The 27086-nt window shown below is 44.5% G+C and overlaps 1 protein-coding gene across 3 annotated transcripts in view; it reads right to left on the reverse strand.

Annotated features, from left to right (window-relative positions):
• LOC112456284 (zinc finger homeobox protein 3) overlaps positions 1-27086 on the reverse strand; it is a 136489-nt gene that overhangs the window by 75543 nt on the left and 33860 nt on the right. For all 3 annotated transcript variants that reach the window (XM_025018713.1, XM_025018714.1, XM_025018716.1), the window contains exons 2-5: positions 12221-15525; positions 6641-9504; positions 3511-6246; positions 2912-3377 (exon numbers count right to left, since the gene is read on the reverse strand). In XM_025018713.1, coding sequence (XP_024874481.1) covers positions 2912-3377; positions 3511-6246; positions 6641-9504; positions 12221-15335 — 9181 coding nt within the window. In that variant the 5' untranslated portion in view covers positions 15336-15525. The remainder of the gene's footprint in view (positions 1-2911; positions 3378-3510; positions 6247-6640; positions 9505-12220; positions 15526-27086) is intronic.

Genomic DNA, 27086 nt, shown 5'->3' on the forward strand with positions numbered 1-27086 from the left:
TCGTGAAGTACACTTGAATCATAAACGTCTGGTTAGGTCTAGTCCTAATTTGGTCGAAAGTTTATGGATTTACCAATTCACACATCTATATAAAAATATTTAAATAAAAATAAAATAAAATAAAAATAAAATAAAAATCAAAGTTGCAAATATGTAACAAAAAAAGTTTCAAGAATGTTCTAATTTCATGCAAAGTTTTAGCAAATAAAAACCCTTTTTTTACAACGCTTTAGATTCGCGATTATGAACAGAGTAGATTTTATTGCCTCTTACATACTATGAATAACAGAAAGGATTTTGCGTTGAACAAAAATAATTTATGGGACATCGAAACATGGTAAATGATGAGCACAAGTCTCGAGCCAGCACGTCACCTTAACGTTTCCTCGTCATTTCTAATTCATTAAGCGGATGTGAGTTAGTCTCCCAGTGTTTGTAACTACTAACTTGACTTATGATCTCATCATGCGATCGAGGTTACAGGCTTGGTTAGTGGCTATAGTGCCATGTATGTCGATCCAAGATAAAAAATCCTAAAAGCCAATATTGTAACGAATTATATGGCGTAAAACCTCACACCATAATTATGCGTAACGTCGCGTCTGTAATATGATTTATCTCAATTATGAAATTATGAGACCACCGAGCATGTAAAAGTACATATATCCGCCTTTACAAATATCTAGGCATACATCAATTTTTTACCGAGATGCAAAGATAAAGCTTATCAGACTCCCACACAGATAGTCGAAATTTTGTATAGCATTAATTTTGATTCGGTATTATTTATTTTGATTCATTCGCAATGATTAGTGAAATGATAAGATTCGTAGCAATCGCGACTTACCAAAATGTTTCTGATGCAACCGTCGTGATGGCTCCTTGTGATGGCAGGATAAGGATATTCAGGATGGAACATAAAAATTGAAACAAGAAAGAAACAAAAAAGTAAATGACCTGTTTGTAATTTTTATTTTAGACTAGAACGGAAATAAACGCAGTGTAACGTATAATATTATTAACATAATATTAATCAATACTAATAAAATGATCAAGAATATGAATTGTTAAATAATGCGATAATAATAATAATAATAATAATAAAATATATACATAAGAATGGTAGGAAAATAATGTATTGATCGACATACATAACATTGTTTCGGATGCATTCTATCAGTGATACATAATACCGCATAAATGAATGTAGGAAAAGTAAGCGACAAGCAAAGCCACACCCTCGTCAGCCACGGATACGAGTGTAAAATAAAATAAATTCGAAAAAGAAATAAACGGACATTGTGTGTATCGCCAGCTGCTCAAACTCGAGAGATATCCGGTTCCAATCAAAGGAAAAAAAAACGTGTAGGCAGACGAGAGCGTGACCATCACAAAGAAGATTCATAAATAACTAATATAAAAGAAAATAATAATTAATAATAAATCGCATAGTAATAATCGGTATCGTTCCCGATATCGTACCTATATTACGTCCTCGTTAATGGCAGATAAGGCGCTACAGTACGTAGAATTAGTATCGTCGTGTTTACGCGTACTTGAATAGAGGCTAGTTGCGAGGAAGAGCCCTATCCGGATTTCGGGTTCGATTTGTTGGGGGAAACTTATATGGAAGTATTTACAATAAAAGTTATAAACACGAGGCGAGTGTGAAATCCGTGAAGGGCGTCCAAGATGTTGGAATGGCTTCGCAAATAATGACAACGATAACGAGGGCGATAGGAGAACAATGTCAATGAGACGCTTAGAAGAGTAATTAGCTAGATCTAATAAGTTGTAAATATCACTAAACTTTTAATACAAAATATAATAATAGAATTCTTATATCTGAGTCTTTAACTGTATATGTACAGATTTAACAGGCTTTATTAAATTATTAATCACTTATTGAACTTGCATCGTCATGTAGTTTAGAAACTTTTTTAAAATATATGCGTCCTTCATCTTTTCTTTTTCATTCTCTCATTCATCCATTCGCTCTTTCGTACTATTTCTACATTTTCTCAATCACTCTTATACTAAATATATTCCTGATAGGAACTTTTAGAGAGTATTTCCTACCTCTAGATATATTATTTAGATATGTTCTCTATACATACATATATATATTATATATATATATATAGTATGTAAAGTTTAGTAGAAATGTTCATTGTTTTCGACAACAATTGGTAAAGTATATTTTTCAATACTTTAGTATATCTTTCGTAATTTCCTATATCGATATCCGTATAATTGACGAATTGAACTTTATTATTTTTACTTCCATAATTATTTAATTGTAATCCCATGATATCACACATCAATTTCATCAAAAATATTAAACTGTCGCAATACACAACAATATAAAATTATTGCAACAATAGAGAATTGTCGCAATATACTACATATTTATAAACGACTTTACGCCGACAAGTTCGAAATTCCTTGGTCCAGCATCAATTTTGATGCCGTAAGATTCTCATCGACTAGTAACAAAAATCAAGAAAAAAAAGCCGAAATAAAAATCTTCTCATTAGTATAATGCGTCGAGTAAAACAAACTGTCTAGAAAATCCCACCATGTGAATATATAAATACATTTATGAGAATAAATAAATATGCATATAATAATATGTAATATATATACATGTATATATATTGTGTGTTATATGTTATGCACCAGTATAATATATAATGATATATTTAACATCATTATATATAATAGCAATATGAAACGTACATGCATATACATATATGCACGTATATGTACGTATAATACATTATATATATATATGTATACATATATTAATATATATATTAATATACATTACATATTCATGGCATTAAATCAGTACGAATTTCGAATTGACGTCGTACGATCGTTTAGTCGTTTAAGTCAGCCAGACACTCACCGGCCGTAGTATTAGTTGCACTGGCCGCAGCGGTGGCGGGATGCTGCTGCTGCTGTTGCTGTGACTGGAACATTGCCGTGGGATGAAGAAACACGGATCCGTACATCATGTTTTCATCCGACTGCTGTTGTTGCTGCTGATTGACTTGTTGACTGGCCGTGGTGATGACCGGCGAATTGCCGATACCGGGCACGCCGGCGGCACCGCTGCCGCTGGGTACGATCGGTGCCCCAGGAGTCGGCGGCACCAAACTGCCTTCCTCGACGGCGACGCGCACCGACTCGATGTGCCGCCGCGAGAAGACATGCTCCTGCAGCGGCGTCTTGGCCGAGTAGCGTACAGAGCACAGTCTGCACTCGTCTGGTCCGGTCGGGCCGCGATGCGGTTGAACGGCTGAGCCTTCGGCCGGCAAACCAGCCGCTAACCTGGCCTTCTTCTCCTTAGCGCGGGCATTCTGGAACCACACCTGTAACTCGTCTCCATTAGTCTCCGTAAGCTCGTGGATTAAACGCACTCATGTCCAAAGAATGATCTTCTTGTGGATATTAATGGTTATTACGAGCTCGGGATCGGCTCGCATGAGGATTATCGATGCTCACCTGGACCACCCGTTTCGGAAGGCCGATCTCACGGCCGAGCATCTCGCATTCGGCCATCGTCGGTGTTTTGTAGTCCGAGAAGAGCGACTTCATCACCTTCACCTGAGTAGCCGACATCTGCGTGCGATATCGTTTGCCGCCGGATTGACCGGTATTGCCGCCGGATTGTCCACCGGTTACTGGCGTTCCGGACGTGTTCCCGGTATTTGCGCTGGCGGGCCCTTGTCTTGAGCTCTGTGTGCTCGAGGCTGGACTTGCTGGACCGCTCTCATCATCCAAAAACTCGGTGGTTTCGCTCATGCTGTCGTCATCGCAGATGCTACGTTCGGATAGGTCAGTCAGAGGTCCGCAATCGCTGCTGCCACGGAAGTGGGTGCCGTGTTGCTCCTCGAGAAGACTGCTGAAGTTGCTCAAACACAGTTTCATTGGCCGACTGAGATCGACTGGTTTGCTCAGATCTAACGGTGACTCGCCGCTGTTCCCGCTGGCTTGATGATTTGCCGTTTCTTGTTTTCCGTTACTGTTGTGTGCCTGTATGTCGCTGAAGTATCGCTTTATTTCCTCATAATATTTCAAGGATTTAAAAGATGCCTCCATGTCGCTGTTGTTGATAGGCGGAAACAACGGCGGCATCATGTGAGGAGTGCTAGAATTGGAAGGAACAGATTCCATCGAGAGCTCTTCGTCCGGGATGTTGTCGATGTTCACTTCGCCGCGAGCCACCTGATCGGCGTGTTTGCTGCTAAGGTGAGATTCTAAAGCAGATTTTACTTTAAATAGCGCCGGGCAGAATGGACAGCGCTTATTGATAACTTGACTGTGGGCGCGAAATTGGCCCTTGCGTTCGCGGGCACGCGTATTTTGGAACCACACCTGCACTACACGCTTCTTCAAGCCGACCTCGCGGGCGATCGTCTCCAGCATTTTTCTCGATGGATTAGACTCGATCTGATATTTCTGATAGAGATAGTCTAACTGTTCCGGAAGTATTGTGGTACGTAAACGCTTATCTTTAGGTTGCTCACTGTGTTCCGAATTCGAACGATTATCGCTGCCCGTTCCCTCCTCGGGATCCTCGAACTTCCTCTTCTGCATCATGCTGATGAGTGAATGTGGACTGTCCGATGCAACTCCAGAGCTCTGGTTAGCATTAAGTGCTTGTTGCTGCAAGATTCCAAAGGGTGAGTCAGGTGGGTACGCCGAAGGGAACAAGGTCGGGTTCATGATATGTATTAGCTGATGTTCGCGCCAAAGTTCGAATCGACCGAACATCAGGTTGCATTTATCACATTGAAAACTGCCTTCCTTCGACTCGGTTTGCGACTGCTGCTGTTGCTGCTGCTGTTGTTGCTGCTGTTGTTGCTGTTGCGACTGTTGGTGCGTCTGAGACAGGGGTTGCTGTTGATGCTGATGAGGTGACGTGGCGGTGCTCAATGGTTGCTGCAACTGTTCGGTAAGCGCGGGCGCGGTTGACATATTGTTAGCTATCGTATTGTTTGTAGTCGTTGTAGAGCTGCTGTTACTGTCCTCGGAACTGAGAACCGCGGCGACCTGAGCCGCCGCAGCTTGCGCTTGCGCGCTCCTCTTGGCGTCCTCCTCTTTGAAACAATGGGTCTTCTGATGGCGTATAAGCTCGTAATATCTTTGAAATACCAGCAGGCACTTTTTGCACTGATAATTCAAGCCTGGGGTTCTCTGAAATCTACCGGATCCGTCGTCGCTTTCACGTCCACCCGGTGTCACGGGTTCGGTGGCAGGTTGATTTTCGTAGACCTTACGTGCCTTCTGTCTAGCATTCTGAAACCACACCACGATCACGCGCGGACTTAAACCGAGGAGTTTGCTTAGATACTCCAAGTCGTCATCCTTTGGATAGGCGTTGTTCTCGAAGAATTCCTGAAGTACTTTTATCTGATAATCGGTGAATCTCGTCCGATTGGCCCGTTTGCCAGAGCTACCGCCGGAGGTGTTACTGCCGTTACTGTTACCACCAAAGTAGTCAGCCGGTCCGCGACCTGGGCTCAGAGATCTCTGCGGGGTGAGCGCTATTGCGGCAATCGCGCTTGGCACTACGCTACCGGTTCCCGGAGATGGATTGGCAAAGTTCTGAGAAGCCAATTTCGGTGGTAACATCGGAGTACTCGGGGCGTTCGTAGTCGACGGAGGGTGGGAAGAAATGTCGTGATGAATAGCTGAGAATACAGAACTCATACTAAGCGCGGGTGAATGCGGTCGCGATTGTTGTCCACCCGAGCTGCCGGGCGAGTGATGCTGCTCATCTTGATGCGCAGCTTGCTGCTGTTGTTGACAGTGCGACTGTTCGAGTGTTTCCTGCTTAATCTCGGTAGATTGAGACGCGCTGGTGTTTTGCATAGATGGTGGAGGCGTGGCTTGCTTATTTGGACTTTTATCGTCAGAGGAACTGCTACCGGACACACTTGAATTTAACGGTGTTACCTTCGCCTCACCGGTTTTTTCGTATTCTTCGATATTTAGGGTAGTACTTGGCGGATTATTAAAATTGTAAGGGCTATCTTTGTTACGCTGCCGTTCTTTAAATAACGTATTTCGGAACCAATGTTTTATGACTTTAGGTGGTAGACCGCTCTGACTGGCCATTTCTAGGATTTGTTCTTCGCCAGGAGAATTATTAATATCGAAATGTGCCCGTAGTATTTTTAGCTGCTCATCCGTGATACGTGTGCGCGCTCGTTTCTGCGATGCAGCTGCATTTGCCTGAAAAATAAAAAAAATCTCCCGCTAATTAATACGATTGACATTCGACGATTGATAAATCCCGTTATACGTCTCTGAATCCTGTTTACACATAAATAAATAATGAAATAATTAGATAATTTTCTCAACTTGTCTTCCGCGTATAAACAAATCAAGACAAATTTAAACTTTCTTTTAATTTATCCTAATTTTTGTCTTGATTTTATCTCTCACCGTGATTATTGGCTATTAATATGTTATTTACATATCAACACTATTTTGTATTATTTCTGTCACGTTCGATATTCTTATAATTTCATTTGCATTTCTTATCAAAAGCTCGTTTTTATCAATGAGTAAATAGATAATAAAAAAATAAATTAAGTTAAAATTGTGACACAGGCGTTTTACTTACCGCTGCCGCCGCCGCCGCTTGCTGCTGTTGAAGGGCAAGATGCTGCTTGGCAAGAAGATCTGCTTGGTTAATCGGTGGATATGCACCAGTAGTGGCACCATCATACGGTGGTGGCGGTAGCATCATTGGCACTAGAGGTGGTTGCAGATTCATGGCAGCTAAAGCGGGCACGTTTAATCCCAATGGTAATCCCATCATTCCCATCATCAATCCTGGATATTGTTGTAACTGTTGCAATTGCGATGCAGCCATTGCAGCATTTAGAGCAGCTTGCATTTCGGTCATTTGTTGCGCAAATGAAAGTTGAGCTTGCTGTTGTTGCTGCTGCTGTTGCTGCTGTTGTTGTTGCTGTAATTGTTGCTGCTGCTGCTGCTGCTGTTGCGACTGTTGTGGAATATGATGCGGATTGGTAGATAGCACAGTCGGCGTCGTTGAATCTGTACTCGAAACTGGCGTGTTGCTCAACGCCGGGGTGGTCGCTGGAGTGGTAGATGTAGCTTCTGGTGTTCGGCTAATACATTCTTTGTTCTCGGCATTTTCTTCCTTCTCCTTTTCACGAGATTCTTTATCAGCACTGAGATCTTGAGGTTGTGCGGCGGCGGGCGTAGAACTTCTTGGCGCCGTGGTAGTTGACGAAGACGTCGCAACAGTCACCACGACACTTTTCTTTTCGTACTCGCACTTGAACTGTTGAGCGTACTTCTCGAGAAATTCGCGCGGTACGAGGTCGCGATGAACCTCCTCACAATGTGCCTTCAGAACCCAAACGCTGCTGAATTCTTTGTTGCAGTGTTGACAGGTGCTCCGCGTAAGTTCGGGTATCACATCGTCATCCATATGAGTTTCTTCGGTTTCTTCTTCTTTTTCCTGCATGGCTTGAGCTGCGAGAGCTTGCTTCTGTTGTTCCTGCTTTTGTTGCTCTTGCTGCGCTTGAAGGGCGGCGGCGGCTTCTTCCTCTTTGCGCTGTCGTCTTTGGTGATTCTCATTGAACTGCATGACAAGATCGAAGCCAAAACTTTCTAATAGATGCTTATACATCTGCGAGGTCTTGTGTCGTGGCTGGGAGAGAATATCCTGCGTCGTCTGCGAATGTTGCGTAGCTGATTGCATGTGTTGCGGCCCTGGTGTCGTAGATGTAGGAGGTGGCGTCTTAGACGGCGCGGATGAAGCTAATTGCTGTGATGCAGCAAATTGTTGAAATAATGCCAATGCCGGGTTATTCAAAATATTGCATAGCTGCTGATGTGCCGCGAGCTGATCCTGATTGACGAACACACTATTGCAGCGCGAACAGGAAGCCATTCCTCCTGTATTGCCCGTGTTTGTGTTGGCAGGTGGACTATTCGGACTTAGCGGTGGTTGTTCAATCAATGGTCGACCGAGATCTAACTGGCCACTGGCTGCAAGATCTTGCAGTTTACTGGCACGCGTTTGATGAAGAACACTTCTCATATGGATGTCCAAAGTGCTGCCTTGGCTGTAAGCGACTTTACAGATATTGCATTTGTACGGTTTCTTGTCTTGATCTTGCTGAGAATCGGGCGATTCAGTCGGGCTAGCTGGAGGTACCACCGAGATCAATGTGTTGTTATTGCCTTGCTCCTGCATTGCTCGTTTCAATTTATGTAAATGACTTACGCTGTTGTAATGTACCAGAAGGATGTTCTTCTGCGTGAAGCTCTCTTTACAAACGTCGCATTTATATGGTCTATTAGGATCTAAATATTTTTCCATGGGATAAGACATTTTTTCACCTTTACGATGCAGCAAAGTCTTGTTGTGGCCAGTCAGATAGCTTTGACGCGTGAAAGCTACCTTGCATCGGTGACACTTGAATTTTCGACTCGGATCTTGATAGGAATCCTCAGCGATCGTTTGACTGTTTAGATAATCCTCTAGCAGTCGTTGTTCCTTCTGCAATGGAGACGAATCACTGGCATCACTTTCCTCCTCGTCACCTCTAGCAGCGTCATCTTCCACATGCAGCTCGCTTGCCAGACCGGCCTGTCTCTTCAACGTTTCTTCCGTTATTGCCTGAAGAAGGGGATGCGCGTGGAGCAAGCTCTGTTTATACTGAGCCATCTCGTCTTCGTGGAGTTCGTGGACAGATTCCAGATGTCTCTGAAGCGCTTGAACTGAACGAAAAGACCGTCCGCACAGGGCACATTTAGTTGCATCTCTAATAGCGTGATACTGCGAGTGTTGTTGAAGTTTCTCTAAGGTTTTGAACGCGAGACTACACTGTACGCACCGATATTTATAAACATGTTTCTCGCTAACCGCCAAGGTAGGCGTGGCGGTCGGATGAGCTTCCCGACAATGATGTTGCCGAAATTCTTCAATCGAACGCCAAACTCGGTCGCACTTGTTACACCTGGCTAACTCGATCTCGTCACTATCACCTCGTTCACTCATCTCTTCTTCCTGGTGGGTCTTCGTCGTTGTCGTGGGCGACGTCGGCGTCGTTACGGTCGTTACAGCCGGCGTCGAGGTATTCCGATTATTGTTTAGCCAGTGGCTCTGATCCACCAATAACAGTAGCCTTTGCAGACCGTCGGTATTAACGGAGTGAATTTGCATCACGTGCTTTTCCAGGGCGGGACGTTCCTTGAAACTATCTTGGCACAACGGGCATAACAATTCCGTCGCCGGCTCTTCCTTCACCGTTTCAGTTTTCTCCTCAATATCTTGAACGTGAGCCACTTGCAAATGCTGTCGTAATTCTTCCCGCGACGTCGGCTGATACGTACAGTATAGGCACGTAATTTCTTCTTGGTCATTCTCGGCCTCGGCTTCCGGTTCTGGATCGTTGTCCGGTTCCTGTTTCACTTCACTACCGCAATCACTACCTTCCTCTCGTCGCTCTGAAAGTAGATAAAAAAAAAGAATTTGTTTTAGGATTAATTAAGCAAGAACCATAATGCTGATTTAAGCAAAATAAATTATTATGGCTATGAAATGTCATCCTTGTGAAAAAAAAACAAAGCAGTTATTAAAATTTATTTAACTGTACTATTCTTTAGTTTTATAAATAGCATACACACATACATGCTTCATGCAAGTATGTTGATACATAAAATAAAATATGTAAAATACATTCTGAAATTGTAAATTACATTATAATTTGTCAGTCTTTTATTGACTGGTGTTCATTGATCGATACATAATAGTTTTACGACCAAAATGTCCCAGTATGAAATTAAAACAACATGGATATACACAGAAAAAGAGAAGAAAATTTATGATCCGTTTATTAGTAATATTTACGAACGTCGGCCGTGTTTTAAAATTACTAAACCTGTTTGCTGCAATCGATATTTATTCATCGTGGCGTATATCGAACTTGACGGCGATAAAAGATTAATTAAAAAATTTTCATACGCGTGGTATATAATCAGCAACTTGTCCGCGCGGGAAGTGACGAGAAAAATTTTAGGGCTAACTTGTTTATAGCATTTCCAGGTATACCGTAGAAAATTTCGCAATTACGATTCACGCGAGGTAACTATCGGCATACTATAGATTATTTACGTTCCTACGATCGCCGAGAGATTTGCCACAATAAATTTGTTTCTTCAATCCGACCGGCGCGATATTAAACTTCGGCATTATGTATTCAGAGCCGGACGACCGCGCGCGCGCGAGACGGCCATCCATTTCGCGGCGATTCGTTCCTCGAGACATTAACTCGAAACGCCACACGGGAGAAAGTAAATTATAGATACTACCGGTAAACTATGACAGTGCCACACAACGAAAAGTTCGCGTTTCAGTGTCACGTACGGCCGAGGCGGCGGCGTGCGCCTGTGTGTCTTCGGAACGTTCTTTAGCGGCGCTATTATATTGATTAGACTTGTTCAAGAATCGCGCGCTCCTCCCGCGCCCGCAAATCGATCCGCGGAAGAATTATACCGGCGCAAATTACACGCGCCGATCCTTTCGGCGCGCGAGTGCGAGCGGAAGGATTTACGCAAGCGAGCGCGCGTAACGCGCTCGCGGTGTCGTCGCTCGCGGAGAGAGAAAGTTTTTCTGTCGACGCGGCGCGTCCGCGAAGAGGAACGCCGATGTGTCTGCACGCGTCGCAGATGCTCTCGCGTGCCGGTCTTGCAACAATAATAATGCCAAATTACAGATTGGTAGCGACATCGAACTACCGATGGTGGTTTCCTACAAAAAAAAAAAAGAGTACAGAGAGAGAAAGACGAGAAAGAAAAAAATACAGAAAAGCAAATGAAAAAAAAAGAAAAAAAGAACGAAAGGAGGACAGCCACCATGCCATGCACGCATCGTGCGGTATTGTCCGAAAGCACACTTGCAATGTGCGGCGTCAGTTGCGACGTCGCAGCGCGCACGGAGCAAAACGCGTGCTGCTGGTTTCACTTCGCGCTCCTGCCTTCTCTCCACTCGTATATTTATGTAAGTACAGCCCGTCGATATATAATAATACGCGGTATTGTGCGCGCCGCGCCGTGGTGGTGGCGGCGGCACACGCCACGGCCATATGCCATGCAAAATTACCGTCATCGCCGGCTAATTGTGAGATAATAAAATAATGAGACCAGTGAATTCATTAAAGGGCGCAGTCGCGAGGTTTCTTCGTTAGTATAAGGCGCAGCCCGACATAAAAGAAATTCACCGTAAAAGGAATTGCGTTCGTCGTCACGAAACCTGATTACCTTTTTGAAATTTACTTTCGGATGTAGCTTGACACTTTTCGGACATGTTACTCAAGTAGATGTTGTGTAATAAATTCGCAACTGACATCTTTATTTGATTTATCATTTATAAAATATATTAAACTGTCGGAGAGAGAATAGCAAGTTTGTAACGAATAACAAGCTTGAAAAAAAAAAGGTACGACCATAGGTCGAGTGATCGAAAAATACCACAATGTTCTTTCAGTACAGCGACAGCTGTCTCACGCAGAAAAAAAGCGATTAAAGGAATTCACTTTTTGTGAATGACGAGGAAGTGAAAAACGCGACGTATTCGTGATTACAGACCAAAGCCTTTTTCTTTTTCAGAGAAACCAAGTTGTTTGAACGTTGACACACTTTGCACCGTTATATAACTTTCTTAATGTACGAGTTTTAGTACAATGAAAATGTATGGAGGCTCTTTTAAATAAATAAATAAAAAAAAAACAAATAATGATATATTATATTATCAAACAGATAAATTAATTACAATGGTGCTATATTCGCCCCCCATAAAAAAAGGGTCGAAACGTCCATGAATATAGTATCATTTAAGTTGCCTATTTAATAATATAATATATTTGGTACTAATTACTGCGCCTGGCTATTTCTTTATTTGTTTTTGGAGTTTTTATACATTACCATTAAGCATTAATTGTTCTTTATAATTCTGACATATTAATGAATGTCACTGGCAAAACATAAAACATATTCTATCGTAAAACGCGTTTAGTTAAATATTGTCTTTAACGAATAAAATATTTTTAGCGTAAAAAGGGAAGTAATTATCGTTAACGGGCGTTAACGATAATTATGTAAACGACATTAATATTTCGTAGCGACGGCAAATAATAGTTATCATATTTGCGATGTAGACACTCACCATTGTTGGTGCTCGTAGCGTTGGGTGTCGTTGGCGTGGTCGGGCTGGGCTGTTGCGTGGATGGCACATCGGGATCACTCGTCACCTGAAACATGACGCTGATATCCGCGTGCGGGGATTCGTTCCCCGAGAGGGTGCTTCTCCTATGAATGTGGTGTATCTGTTCCATGTGAAGGTGCCGCAATGATCTCACGTGTTGCAAAAGCGGCAATCGGTGCCGGGCGCTAAATCCGCATATCACGCAGTGATACCATTTTCCGGGGGTTTGGATGTTGCTGCTCGCTTCAAGCAGATGACGGAGCAGAAGAGATGCAGCTTCGTGTCTTGGCAAGGCGGCGTGTAGGGCCAATTTATGAGCACTATTGGTGTAGTAATCGCACGCGTGGCAGCGCAATTGCGCCGCGCTCGTGGGTGACGCTAAATACTTGAGCTTCCATTCGTTACGCGGGCCACCCTCTTTCACGTGGTTCATATGCTGCAGCCGCTGCAAATGCTTGTCAGTCTTGCAATGCAACTGGAAATTTGCCTTCAGGTTGGTTTTGTAGGTACAGAGTTTGCAGACGAAGTGCGCGTTCGCCACTGCGAGTATGTCACCCTCGCGGGTTCTCGTTCTGTCCACGGCTAGATGATGGCTCAGGGCCTCGAGCGAATCAGTCGCAAAATTGTTGCAGATGCAGCACTGATACAGATGGTTAGGATCCTGATCCGCGGGTTCCGGTGGCGGCTCCATGCTGTCCGGCGAAAGTCCAACGTCACCGCCAAGATTGCTCATGGCAGCCGCGCTTGCTATGGAGCCTATGAGTTCTGGCGGAAACTGCGGCATTTGACCGCCGGTCATCATTGTCATCAATACCGCTTGATTGTAAGCTAAGTCGGCCAATGCCGCTTCCGTGGGTTGCGGTTTGTCCAGGCCGCCTAAGTGGAGCAAATGCTCGAGTTGCTGTTGCTGTTGTTGTTGATGATGGTGTTGCGCCTGTTGATGGTGGGACAACGCGGACAGGGTTTGCATGTGTTTAATGTTCTGATGCAGCACCATCGAGTTGTGCGTATGCTTCTCACTCGTCATGTGTATCCTCAAGTTGCGCGCGACGTTTGTCTCGTAGTTGCATATGTCGCAGCGAAACGAGAGCTTCGGTTTGCTCTGATTGCCACTTTGTACGGCCCGGTGTGGGCTGTGATTCTGCTGATGGTGGGGACTCCGCGTCGGCATTGGCGCGTCCTGAGACGAGGAGGGATTGCTGGTACCGGAGCCACCCCCGCCTCCCTGCTGCAGTTCTTGCATGTTGTTCAGATGCTTGTCGCTTTGCATATGTATGCTGAGATTGCCCTTCGTCGTGGTGGAGTAATTGCACACTTCGCACCTGTACGGTTTGTAGCCACAGGTATACGTTTCGCCGCGCGCTAACCTGGGATGAGGTTGACCTGCATTGCAATAAAAACAGGATGTTTCGCTCTCCGGATGTTTTTCCTTCATGTGTATTTCGAGAGTCTCTTGATATTTGTAATGCCAGTTGCACTTCGGACATTTCAAGGTTTTGCAAGAATTTCGACTATGTATTCCAGCGAGCGCTCCGCCAGGACCGGCAAGCCGACTGCTCGTCAATATGAGTTCGCATTTCGGACACTCCACTCCGCTTGGTCTACCTTGCATGTGCTCCGGACAGACACCTATCGTGGTGCCGGTTAGAAAGTTCGGTGGGGCCTGAGTGAGAGCGGCGTACGAAGATGGAGATCCTTTGGTGGATGAAGTAGGCGGTGGTGGTGAACTGTAATGCATGGCGTCTGGAGCTTTGGCCCAGGACGCGGCGCTCACTTGCGCGCCGGTCCACGGATGCTGCTGCTGTTGTTGTTGATGATTGTACGTGAGAGGGTGACTCGAGTGTGACGTGGGCGTGGTGGGAGTGTTTGGCGATGGTCGTTGCTGTTGCGTCTGTTGCGATTGTTGCTGCTGCTGGGGACTGCTAGGTACGCCGGGTGTGCTCGCCGGAGTGCTCGTTGTGGTCGGCGTTGTCTCGTGTTCGTTGGATTCGCTACGTTGTTGCTGTTGTTGTTGAGCTTGTATCTGCGTGGGCGACGCCTGGGTGCAAGTCGAGCTCGTGACAGGTTCTAGAAAACTAACAAGCGGCTGTTTTCCTCTACCCACGGCCTGTATAATGGCCGACGCCGTCGAGTGAGAGAGTATCTGTCGTTCGTCTTCCATTAGGGTAAGTTGATGCTCGCCCTGGGCGTGCGCGACGAAACTTTTCGCGTAGCCAAAACTGAGCTTGCATATGAAACACATTAGGATAGGTTTGACGGGTACTGACGCGGCAGGCGGCGGCGGTGCTGTGGGCGCCGGAGGGGGCTGTTTACTACCCTCCGCGCTCCTGTAACTGATCACCCGATAACTGTGCATCACGGGAAGATCGGGATTGTGCTGTTGGGTCGCCGAGCGCTGTTGTTGCTGTTGCTGCTGCTGCTGGTAGGCCTGATGCGCGTATAACCGCGATACATAATACGCGCTCGCGATTTGTGGGAAAACTAAGGAGTGAGGAACCGATACACCGCGCCCATCTACAATACAACCGTCGGGCAGAGAGTCGTCCTCGCTGAGTTCGCTCTCGCCTTCGATGATATAGGCTGAGCCGTCCGGGTTGTAGACGATTTTACCGTCGAATTTCTCTACGTCACCACCCGTCGGGCTCGGACTCGGGCTGGGACCCTTTTGCTGCTGACTCTGCGACTGCATCGTCATAGTCGTGGTGGCTGTGGTGGTGGTGTCAGCGATAGGTGTGGGTGTTGGTATCGCGTCGCGGGTGCAGGGTTCTGTGCCCGAAGGTGGACTAGCCGTGCGGGGATGATGGGGCTGATGAAGTGCAGCCCCAGCCGCAGGGGGGGACCCACCCACTCGGCCCCCCTCCTCCTCCGGGCTCATCTCCTGCTTCTGCTGCGTGTACGTGGAATTTTGGAAGGGTCCGCCGTGTTGCTGCTGTCGCTGTTGCTGTTGCTGATGATGGGCCGCCACCAGCTGCAAGAAGTGATGCTCGATCGCGCTCGGCGTGTGCTGCTGTAGATGCGAGGGAGGAATGTTGTGGTGCTGAAGGTGGTACGGGGGATGAGGCTCACTGGAGGGCATCACCCCAGACGTGAGGCGGGCGCCAGCCTCACATCACCTACGGCGTCTGCGCCTGCGTTCTCCGGACTTCCTCCACGGACTCTTCTTCCGTGCGGATTCGCCCGCTTCCACGCCGACTGCCTCCCCGTCTTATATTCCTCCTCACGAAGGGACGGTTCACTAGCTACCCCGACGCAAGCCCAGGTCGTACCTGCAAAAATCCAAATAAAGATCGATTATTTTAACTGACGTTTAATACTGACAATAATTTCATAGTTTTCGTATATAAGCGTTTTTCACAGTTATTAGAAATTCCGACTATAATTCGACTTTAAAAGTACTCCGAATGCTATCCAGTCGGATAAGACTTGTTCGCTCGCTCGTGACGGAATGAATTCGCAGGCGGGACATTTAGAAGTCGTCCAGTCTAATCCGGTTAAACAGAGTCAACATTTCCGAGGACGGCCGAAAGATAGCGAAATACGCAGAAGTGCAGCAAGCTGCGTGTGCAGAGGATCGCCCGGAGAAGACGGCGGTTACACAAGGTACACAAAGCCGCGACGGAGAACCGTCGCGGTAACACAACGGCTCGCGTTGTGTTCGGATTACCTGAAGTGAACCCAGCTGTGTTTGCGATCGATCGGCCGAGCTTATCTATCGATGAAATATCAATGTTCCTGTTCGAGCAATACGAGAACGAAAAACGAAAAAGAAGCACAGCGACGACGGCGAGTCGTCGCTATGAATACTCGCCTGTATACCCTCGGATTAAGGATCCTTCTTCTCTTCTACGCGTGTTTCTTCCTTCTTTATCAACGGTTAAAAATTCGTAGCACACTGACAAACCATTGTCTGCTCAAGAATGACTAGAATCTCACTAAATTCTCCTCTCGCTCTTTCCGATACAATACTTGTCTTTTCTTATATCAGATATAAATTTTACTACTTTTCGCGTAAATTATCTCTTGTATCAGTTTAAAAAAAAAGATCGTTAAAAATATGATCAAATTGTATGCTCACAGGCTGCTTAATATTAGTGCATTACAATGTTGAAAGGAAACTTAAATGAATATACATTTTAATAATTTGTACATTTCGATATCATTGCCAGGAATTTAATGACCTCTTTTCTGTACTTTGCTCCGTTAGGTTAAATCGAGTGTACTTTAGCAATTTAAAAAATCTTACATTTGAAGTTCGCTAAAGATGGCACTTTTAAAGATTTCAGATTCTTAAAAATTTGTTGCCTCTGTTTAGGGAAAAGAACGGAATTAAAACTTTAGAGATAGGAGATTCCCAGGATAGGATTCTTACGATTCAACGCACATCAGGCAATAACGCGGCCTTACTTCACGCACCGTTGAGATAATCCGATTTCAAATTACGCAAATCGACACATTACAACTGCGAAAGCGGATGGGGAATACACACGCGTCGCAATTCCGGGTTAGGCAGAGAGAGCTAACGAGAACCGTGTGAGAAGGATTAGACGCGTCCTGCCGCGGCGTGGCGCGTCACCCAAAACGAGATGCGCCGGTCGCTTTGATTATCGCAAGGAAGGGAGGGGGATAAACACGCTCACGGGAGCATAATCCACGTTTCCAGCGAAACGTGCGCGATGATGCGAATTCCTGCCGCGAGCGAGAAGGCGAGGGCGAAGCCAAGACTCTAATAATCTAATCCCAATTACGCGGGATCGCGGTCTCGAATCAACGTCGTGAGGTGGAGGCCGGCCGCAAGCATTCACGGAATCTAACGGATTAAAGATGAGCGCCGGGTGGGTGTAACGCGGGATTTATGCGCTTGGCTCGCGTGCGTGTGTACGCGGGGGTGTGGAACGGCGTGACGCGATCCGTCGAGAGAGAGTGGTATATCCCATCCTGCGGAAGAGAAGCCTGAAACCGATCCCGTCCCTCTTCCTCGCTGTCTCTCTCTTTCCCGATCGCTCTCCCCCCCTCACGCCCGTCGGCCGCGGGCGGTATCGCCGGACATTATGGTACATACGTGTATACGCGGCATTACACGGTTCCCCCTTCACCCTGTACGCTCCCTCCCGCTTCACTCTTCCTTCTACTCCTCTCTCTTTCTCTTTCTCTCTTCCCATCGAACCGCGCCATCGCCACAGTTATAATTCCGCGGTGCAAACGCCATAATCTAGTCACCGTATCCCCCGGCATCTCTTTCTCGAACGATACCGCTTTTATAATGCGTGAGGTACGCTGGCCGCGATCGTTCCCTCGGATTATCATCGATCGATACCGCCAATCCTCCTAGGCGAATCCTCCTTTGCACGGTGCCCAATCACGTGCCGCGCGTTCGAGAGACGTTCCGCGATCCCGATAAAACGGGTGCCTCGTCGACGGCGCTCATTAAAGCAAAATCGTACACGTCGAGGAATATAATTGCGTAGCCTATACTGGATCGGTGCTAAACGAGGAGGAGCAAAATGCCGTATTCCCGTAAATATGTAACGCTCTGCTTGAACATTGCGATACAAGTTTAGCTGAATTCAGCTTTCAACGTTATAGATGCGAAGAACTGTTGCGATTTTATTGTCATGAATTAACATAAAAATTATGTTTCAATATATTATATTATTTTGTATCTAGTCCAACATCTAGTCAACCCTATTCAATCGTCTTCTGTTCCGATTCTTGCTTTCCCTTCTAGGATGCACGGAATTAGTCAAGATCTCTTTTTCCGAGAGTTCTCAGAATTAAAAGTGTTGGTATTTATTTAATGTGACAATCTGACGATTCAGTACGGTATCATCTGTATAAACGATATTGATACGTTATCACATATTCCGAGTGGAGGTACGAGGTACGGAGAGAAGAATAAGGGTAACAAAGGGCATCGGGACAAACGGAGAACATCTGCCAATCTGACATCACCTGCCTCGACTCGCCTATTTCTAGTCAATTTATCACGCATTTCGGTAATGCTAGGAAGAACGGAAGGACGAGCTAGCGGCGTCGACGCGTCGACGTTAGAGGCGTATGGCGTCGAACGGCTTTGTTTTCGCAGGGCCCGGCCCTAATTAAACGATAGCATCTTAATTGTCTCCCGACCATTCTAACGCGGCGATTCATGGCCGCGATCGTTCCGAGGGTAGAGCGCCAAGTTTCGACGGCTTTCTTATATTGCAGCGTCATGATTCCCGTTTGTATGTAAGCTAGAAATCTCTGGACGCTCAAAAAATTATTCACGATTCTTTTCAGGATAACGGATATACACGAGTATAATTGTCTTATTTCAAAACTGCGTTATTTTTTTATCGTATTAATTAGATAAACTTGCAAACACACACATTTCTTAATTTATAAATATCTTTTAATTAAATCTGAATCGTTACAAATCCAATGAGATTTAATAAGACTTAATTATATTCTTTTTATTTGTAACGAAGAAAATAATTGTAGGCAGGGTGAACTTATTTTCTATGTTACATAACATTAACATTTTTATTCCGCTTAATGCGTCTGAATGATTTGTGATAATGCAGTGATAATGCAGTGATAATCTTTTAAAATTTGACAAATCGCTCGAGATAGAGAAACGGTATCAAGTTAATAAATATTTCACGAAACAATTGGGACAAGCTAAAAATGCGCACACCGATGGATCTACAAGTGCACCAGCGAAGCGATACACCCCGAAGCCCGACGTAATTATAACTTTGGAGAAAGTCGAGGACGATCACAGGTGGCTGATGAGTGTTCAATAGTGGAAAAGGGAAGCGCATGACATAACGCAGCGGGAAGAAAGACGGCGGAGGGCACGCGGTGGGATCGGGAGAGGCAGAGGGAGGAGAGCGAGGACGATTCGGCGGAGGGAAGGAGCCTTCGATGATGGGAGTTAAATGTTCGGCGAAGGAGCGACCGCGGAGTCGACGCACCGTGCCCTTTTGTTTGTCGCGGTGTTTCGCTCGAAGGTCCCTTTGTATCCCTTCGGACGGAGGTAGGAGGCATCCGTGGTCCCTATACGGGGCCCACATGGCGAACCCGGCCGCGTTTATTCGGCACGAAATACGCAAGATGCGCGCAATTATGGCCTCTCAATTATCTCGTACGCGTCTCGTTATTTATTGAATACCGTGCCTGTTTATTTCTCAGGCGAGTTTGCGTGCCGCGGTAAGAGGGTGTCCTCGGAAGGGTGGCGAGGGGGTAAGACGGCGGGCCGGCGGTTCCTTATTTTTTTCCTTGCGGGTTTCGACACGGCTCGACGTGTGGGGATGCATTGTTCGGGCTGATACCGAAACCGGAAGTCGTCGAAATTCCGCGTCGCGCAAATCGAGACCGCAGGCTTTCGCGTGCTAAAAAAAAAACGACGCGCGCAAAATAAACAGGCGCATTACTAGAGCACATTACACCTCAATACGATACCCTTTCATCATTAATCCGCATTACGAAGATTCTGTCAATTGTTAAAAAGAACATAATGTACAATATATACTACATAGTATATCTATTATACATGTATAGTAATTCACAGTCATTTTTTTAAGTATAGTCATCTTACTTTTTAAAAAGGATCATCGAGACACTATATGCTGCACGGTGCATTAGATTGCATCAATTGCCAAGTACAACGCACTGCGGCTTCGCGGTACAATTAACTGGGGCCGTATTTCTCTTATTATTGTTATTACGTGGCCGGACGGCTTTCTACTTAATATACGCGGGCCGCGAGCTTGATAAGAACTATCCACGGACAACGACCACGTTCGGCTGACGCATACGAAGCCGCGCGGAAACATACGCTATTGCCGCGCCGCGAATCGCATGCGTATGCGCTCCGTGGCTTGTATGCAAATGCCGGCGAGAAATAATTATAGTTGCACCCCGCGCGCCGGTGTCGTAGTGTCTTCGATCGCGCGCCGATCAAAAGCCCCATCGTCGCGGAGAGGAGGAAGGAAACAGACGCGCCGATTTATGATTAAAAAACGCTCAAAAGTGTCCCATTCGTTGCACTGCAGTTCGCATTTATGTAAATTGCCCGCCGCGTATATCTCGTCACGATAGTGCGAACGGGAGAAATGCGAATAACGGTTTTATTTACCAATCGCTCCTCCCGTGATTTCGTAATAGAAGTATCGATCGTTCTGTAACGCGCAGTCCTGAGTAATGCGATTGCGTGTAAACTCGTCACGATGCAAAACGCCGAGTTTCGCCGTAAGCTTGCCCAGTAACACGCGATCAATAATTATCTCCGTTTTTAACGGAGATATGGACTAATACATTATGGAATTATAGAAATAACTACGGAGGTGGATATAATGCCGAGAGAACTCGCGCTCTTCGTAATGTTCAACGAACGTTTCCTCACATCGCTCGGAGGAACAAATTTTCCCAATTAGGAATTATTCACCGGTGAACGATAATCGCGGTCGAGTATGGGGGAAATTCGAAACAACTCGCACTCTCTCCTAGCCGGATGACTCGTAATTCCGCGCGATACAAGAGTTCTCCTCTTCTCCTTATCGACATTTCGTGCTTCATGCTTCGCGCTCGCTGCTACAGCCTGTCGGGGGCCAACGCGTCTTCGCGCTATCTGATAAGCGCCGATTAATCGATATTATTTTGATTGCCCGAAGGAATCCGCTACGCGAGACGATATTCGTTCATGAGCGGGAGAGAAAGAGAGAGAGAGAAAGATAAAGAGAGGATGAGTAGAAGGAAAGGTAGAGAGAATGTTGCACAGGCAAAAAGACTGAAGGGCAGCAGAAGAACCGATGGATGGGAGAGAGCGGTGCGCGGGCCCTCTCTCGCTCGAAGACAACGGCAATAAGTGAAGGGCAGAGCGCGCACGAAGGCAAGCGAGCCGAGCGCGCGCGTAATTTACGTGCAACATGGTTCCGAGCGGCGTTTAATCCGACGGTGGAGCCGGCGATTATGAAGTTAGGGTTGGGTTAGGTGCTGAGCGCGAGGAGGGCCTCTTTGTGATATCAATTAAGTATGATTTTCCTCCTCCCCCCACCCCACTAGGGCGAGAGCAGCCTCGTCTTCCTCGCGGGGTCTCTCCGTCGCTCTTTTCGCACCGGGTTCTTCTCTCGCTCCTCTCTCTCTCTCTCTCTCCCGCACCCTCCCACCCGTTCGACTCTCCCTCTCCCCGCGGGGGTAACCCAGGGTTTAACCCATTCCCTTATAATTTCCTCCCAATGCACCGTGAGAAACTTGCTCGTAACACGCACGCGCACGCACGTACACCGGGGGCCCGCTTCCCCAACTCTCTCCCTCCCCCCTTTTTCATGCTCTCACTCGCTCGCCCGCTCTCGTTGGCGGTCACCGATTATTAGATTTCATCGAATTTTCGTCGTCCGCGCACAGGCATCCGGTCCAGACACGAATCCGCCAATTAACCCCGTTAGCGTGTGGGGGATCCGCAATTAAGCCAACCGTGAGAGAGAAGTCCGATTCACGGCGGCGCGGCGGCTCGCTTTTTCGGCGTAACGAGGATCCGGGATGCCGCACCGTCAAAATTTCGCTGTTAATCTTGCCCGATCGATTCAGGCCGTATATTACTAGATCACGTTTCACCGATCCTTCTTTTTCTTTTACATCTGCCCGTTCCCGATGCCGCACGAGAGAACATTGATTATTAGCGAGAGTAACAGATATGGTCATTCTCCGAGCTATGCGTCATTCGTTTCACGTTAATTCATCCTCTTTTATCTCACCTTGAAATACTGGTTATTATAAATACACGTTCAGAGTAATATACAATTAAAATGACTAATATAATTCTACTGATTGCGAACTTATTAAATCAATTTTTTTACGAGAATTATGTTTGCATAATGCATTTAAGTCTCACTTTACTTAATCGTAATCGATATCTTTAATTCTGTAGAGCTTGTTTTGTTGTCTGTTAGATATATACTTCTTTTAATTATAATATGTTTTTCTTGTGAAATAACCAGTATTGTTAGGAGAATATTTTCAAGTTGAGAAGAAAAAGTGAAGAAGCAAGATTCTCGTCTCATATGTAGGAAGTAGATTGCGGGGATGCGGCGCGAGATGATGCGAAATCTGCAACCGACTCGTTTGTTAACGTCGAGACGAGTTCCATAACGATCTCATTTAACTTCCCGGCGACACTTGACCCGCGTACGTCAGAGAACGTCCACGCAGCGTTGTTGCGTGCGCTTCGGTAGCTTAAATAAGAGGATAGACCATCAAGGGAAATACCCCCTTCAGCGCTATACGGAGACGCAGACCATAACATAACACTAACTGTAGCGTGTAACAATTTACCTTAAGGTTTAACATTCCCCGTAAAGAGACTTGATGCGATCAACTCTGTGCCGCCAACGCGATGCAAAATTTTCTTTTAAATGCCAGATCGAAACGTTATCGTACAGCGGAAGCGTTCCCGGATCTTTCGCGAGCGTCGGTGCGCGTTTCTCGACTTCGACTTCGTTTACGGGTCGGTTTTGACCTTGCAACCGGATTCCCGATACCTTTCGACGGATACACTCGCGCCTCAAGATCGAAAAGAAGAACGTGGCCTCGAGGCTCCGCTCGGGCATTGTAGGAAGTGCTTTTTGCCCTGACGTCGTGCCCGAGCCGCCGACGGTCGACGTGGGGTGGCTAATGACAAAATCAATGCGACATAATTAGACATGGCGGCTACCTACCTACCCGGCTACCTAGCGATCTATCGCGACTTGCGGACGCGTTCGTGTGCGAGCACCTATACGAGCACGAGCCACCGTTGCGCTGGGGAGGAATTATTGTAAAAACATCCCTTAATATGATCGATACGGCTTCGTCGTTAGTTCGTGCCTGTCCGTTTCACCCCGATGGCAGTAGTACCTCGACCCTCTCATAGCGCGAGTTTCGTAGATTCAAATCGAATTTTCATTAATTTCATAAGAGCAAGAAGAAAATGATATACAGGTATCCTCCGCTTTTCGAAAGATTGTTTTACGCCATTTCGCTTTTACAAAAGATCTACATACATTTGTTTTCTGAAAAGCTAATCGAAAGAAATTCAAAAAAAAATTTTCACTTTTGCGAAAAAAAATTTTTTCATGATAATTACTTATTCGCTTTACGCCATTCGGGTTACGAAAGGTTTCATACGAGGAGACTTATATTATTTCGAAAGATATAATTACAACTCTCTTTTTCTTTTGGAGAGAAAACGTACTCCTCTCCTTACGAGATGCTACCTAAATTTAGTGGTTCTCGATATCTTTTGAATCTCTTTTGGCACTTAGTTATAAAAATATCGTTGTGGTCAAACGGTTCCAGATTATGTAATTGAGTGACATTCATAGGCATTCTATTCCAGATATACCGCATTCCCCTATGATGCCGATCGATAAAGGACCATCGTTAAATAACGTGACAAATTCATGCATCCAGATGCACGCCCGAAAACAGGACGCACACGCATCGTTCGGTACCGATGCAAGCAGGTCAATGTGATTCCTCGCGTTGCGTTGCGCGCCACATGCGTCGTCATGCAGGGGATAAAAGGTAGTCGACTGAAACAACCGCGGCGGAATTGTTGAATTAATTATGCCGAGCATTGCACACCGTCGCCTCGCACTCGCACGTTTGCGCGCGACTTCGCCGGGGAAAGATATCGATATAAATTTTTTCGCTCGGACTTGCTAGGGATGCCACACGTGGCTTCATGCGAGAGCAACGGATTCGTGATTAGCCATGTCTCGACCCCAATTTCACATCCTATATATGAATTTTGCATTTTGTAAAATTCCTTCAAGATAATGGATGCTGATAACTTTACCTCATAATAATTGAGAAGCTTGAAAAGAAGTTTTCGAGAGGCTAGGGGCCGATTGGGGCTACAGAACCATGGGTCAAACATTTTGACTAATCGATTAGCATTACTTTAATATTTATGTCTATATAGACAACACGAAAAGACTGTACAGTTTTGTCAGAAATCGTCTTTCTTTAATAAATGTAGGGAAAAAATAGGGATATAAGATACTGTAATACTCCTCTTAGGAAAAAAAAAATTATTAAAAAAAAATTTATAATAGTTTTTCTTACCTTGCCGTTATGTATTATTTTTAATATTTCCAAGGGCACCGAAAGTAAATTATTATTCATGTGACAGTCAAGAGCAATAAGCACTTGAATATTCATAAATTGTGTTTTGTCACGGAAAGAGGTGGGCAACACAATTCGAAATCTATTATATGAATCAGGTCTTTTTGATATCTTATTTGCGTATTTTCCTGAAAGATTTAAATTAGATTTAGATTAGATTTAGGTTGTGTTTTGTTTTTTTAATTAAATCTAAAAGTATATCATCGTACCTCTAGGTTCAAATCCGATCTAAAATTTGTCAGTTTTATTCGATCGCCATGATTGCCACTTCTCATCTGGTGATGGCAACCTACTGAGAGTATCTCGTCACGAGAACCTCTCTGTATTTGGAAAAGGAATCCTCCAAATATAATTCGTCTTTCGGAAGAAACGTTTAAGCAGTTATTCCACAAATAGCAACTGGCAACTGCTATGTGTATTCCCCCCTCAATTTATAATATTATGATGGAGGAATATCTCGATCTGTCTATTAACTTATTGATTAATAGTTACTCCAAAAGAGTTATTTGTAATTGTCCATTGGCATGATTATTAGGATGTCACTAATTTTCAATCTGGAGTACTCTTCGTAATTCCACTGGTCTCGTTTTAAATTCCCATAGTACATTAAATAAGATATTACTGTACTACATTCATTACATTTTGCCTTATGTTCTGGTAAGGAATAATATTGTCGTAGCTTGTCAGGTAGCGTGTGATTTTTATCGAGAAATATTCCACGTCTACTTATATGTGCCCTTAATGTTTACAATATCAAGTATCTCGTCAATATTAAATGTTAAGGCTCCTGGATACTCGCTGCGGTCATGTTAGATTGTAACGTCAGAAGCGAGAAATAACACGTTGAGAATTCTTGCGTGCCATTTTTAAATAAAAAGATATTTGGATGAAAAAATATCTCTGAATGTCAACGTGAAGAAATTCAAGCAAGCGCGGGTAAACGGCAAGAGTAACTATAATATGACTCTCTTAAAAAAAAAAAAGCCAAATGCCCCTCGTCATCTAATTAGTGACGCGCATGAATAAATTAACGAGATTCCCACCGTCCCTATCTACTATCTCAGATCGCTTAACACACTTGTAAAATATCCCGAAAATTCTGTCCTTGCGCTCCGTTTTAAAATTATTGTTAAGAAAACTTCAGGTGGCCTTCCAAATATGGAGGAAACCTACAAAGTTGAGGGTTTGGCAGTAAGCTGACAACTTACTATGAGAAAACAAAATCTTGTCTCGAAACCTTGTCTCAGAAATTCTGAGGTTTTGCCTTTCTGTGTTTGCCGTTCGAAATCTGCGTTAAACTGTAGGTCCCATATATCTGACGCACACAGATATTTCTCAAATAATTAAATTGATAATCAATTTAATAATACTACATACAATGTGTATAATCTACGTGCGCAACGTATATGCGCAATGTATATGAAGAGAAGTCACCACGCTCGGACACGAGTAATAGGACTGAGGATTAATAATACTAACATAAATCTTCAAAATATAAGAGATAGGCGATGGAAGGCGCACGTCCTTTCATACTCGTGAAGTCATCATTAGCGTTACGACCTCGCGCACATCGGTGAAGCAGAAGCCGAAACTTCTTTTAAGATTTCACTAGACCGGAATGTGGCGAGGTAGAGTTAGTTTCAACAGAATCAAGAGACTATCAAACTCTTCAAAATCATAACTTGTCGCAGACGTAAAATTCAATACATAAAATCCTATAAAATTATTATGTCTCTATTTCGATTGCACAATGAGATGATTCATGCCGATAAAATTCGACCCAATTTTTTTATATTTTCTTATTGAAAATATGCGTTTGGGAAGAATTTTGATATAACGAACATAATTAATAACGTGTTCTGTCTTATCATATTTTAGAAATCTAGATAGTTCGCGGACAAAAGCGCAGCAAAATACTGACACTTGTCGGTGTGAGTGCCCTCCTGTGTCTCAATACATGCTTCAGTGAATTGGCATAAAAAAAACATTATGGAATTCAGAGAAGGTCTAGGTTCCAACCCTAGTTGGAGTGATATTCAACACACATTTTTCACTAAATTCTTTACAATAATTTAAAAGATGCTTGTTCAGCATAAAAAAAATTAAATCGATAATTATCGATTTAATTATCCCAACGAGACTAATTCCACTTCGGAATTAAAGGAGTATAAAAGATGGCACTTCTTGATTTATTCTTGATGGCTACGTTCTTCAGTCCTCTTCAACATATAAATCTCCCCCGTTACGACACTTGCAAGGTCATTGGAATGGTGGTACTTTATTCACTAAATAAAAAAAATAAATAAAAAAAAAAAGATTAATAAACTGCTGTAAATAGATAAAAACAATATAAAAAAAACTTAAAAAAACTACATTTATTCGTTATAATTGAATTTTTGGAGTAATGCATGGCTCTGAGAGTAATACAAATACATTCGTATTTAACAGATCTCGAATTTGATCCCGACTATTATGCATGCTTTGGTTTAATAACAGATTAATTTGGAATTTATAGCCGTGAAAGAATAGCAGATGGAAATTAACTCGTTCCGGGAACTCAAATTTCATTTTTGAGGTAACGTATGGCTGTGTGTGAGAGCGATACCAGATTCAATTTCGATTTTCATCCCTGTATACCTCGATTTTACAAGAGGTTGACTGGGAGATTAAAAGTTGTGAATGG

The sequence above is a fragment of the Temnothorax curvispinosus genome, unplaced genomic scaffold (assembly GCF_003070985.1).
Source record: "Temnothorax curvispinosus isolate PA1 unplaced genomic scaffold, ASM307098v1 QBEX01006737.1, whole genome shotgun sequence".
Taxonomy (NCBI): Eukaryota; Metazoa; Arthropoda; class Insecta; order Hymenoptera; family Formicidae; genus Temnothorax; species Temnothorax curvispinosus.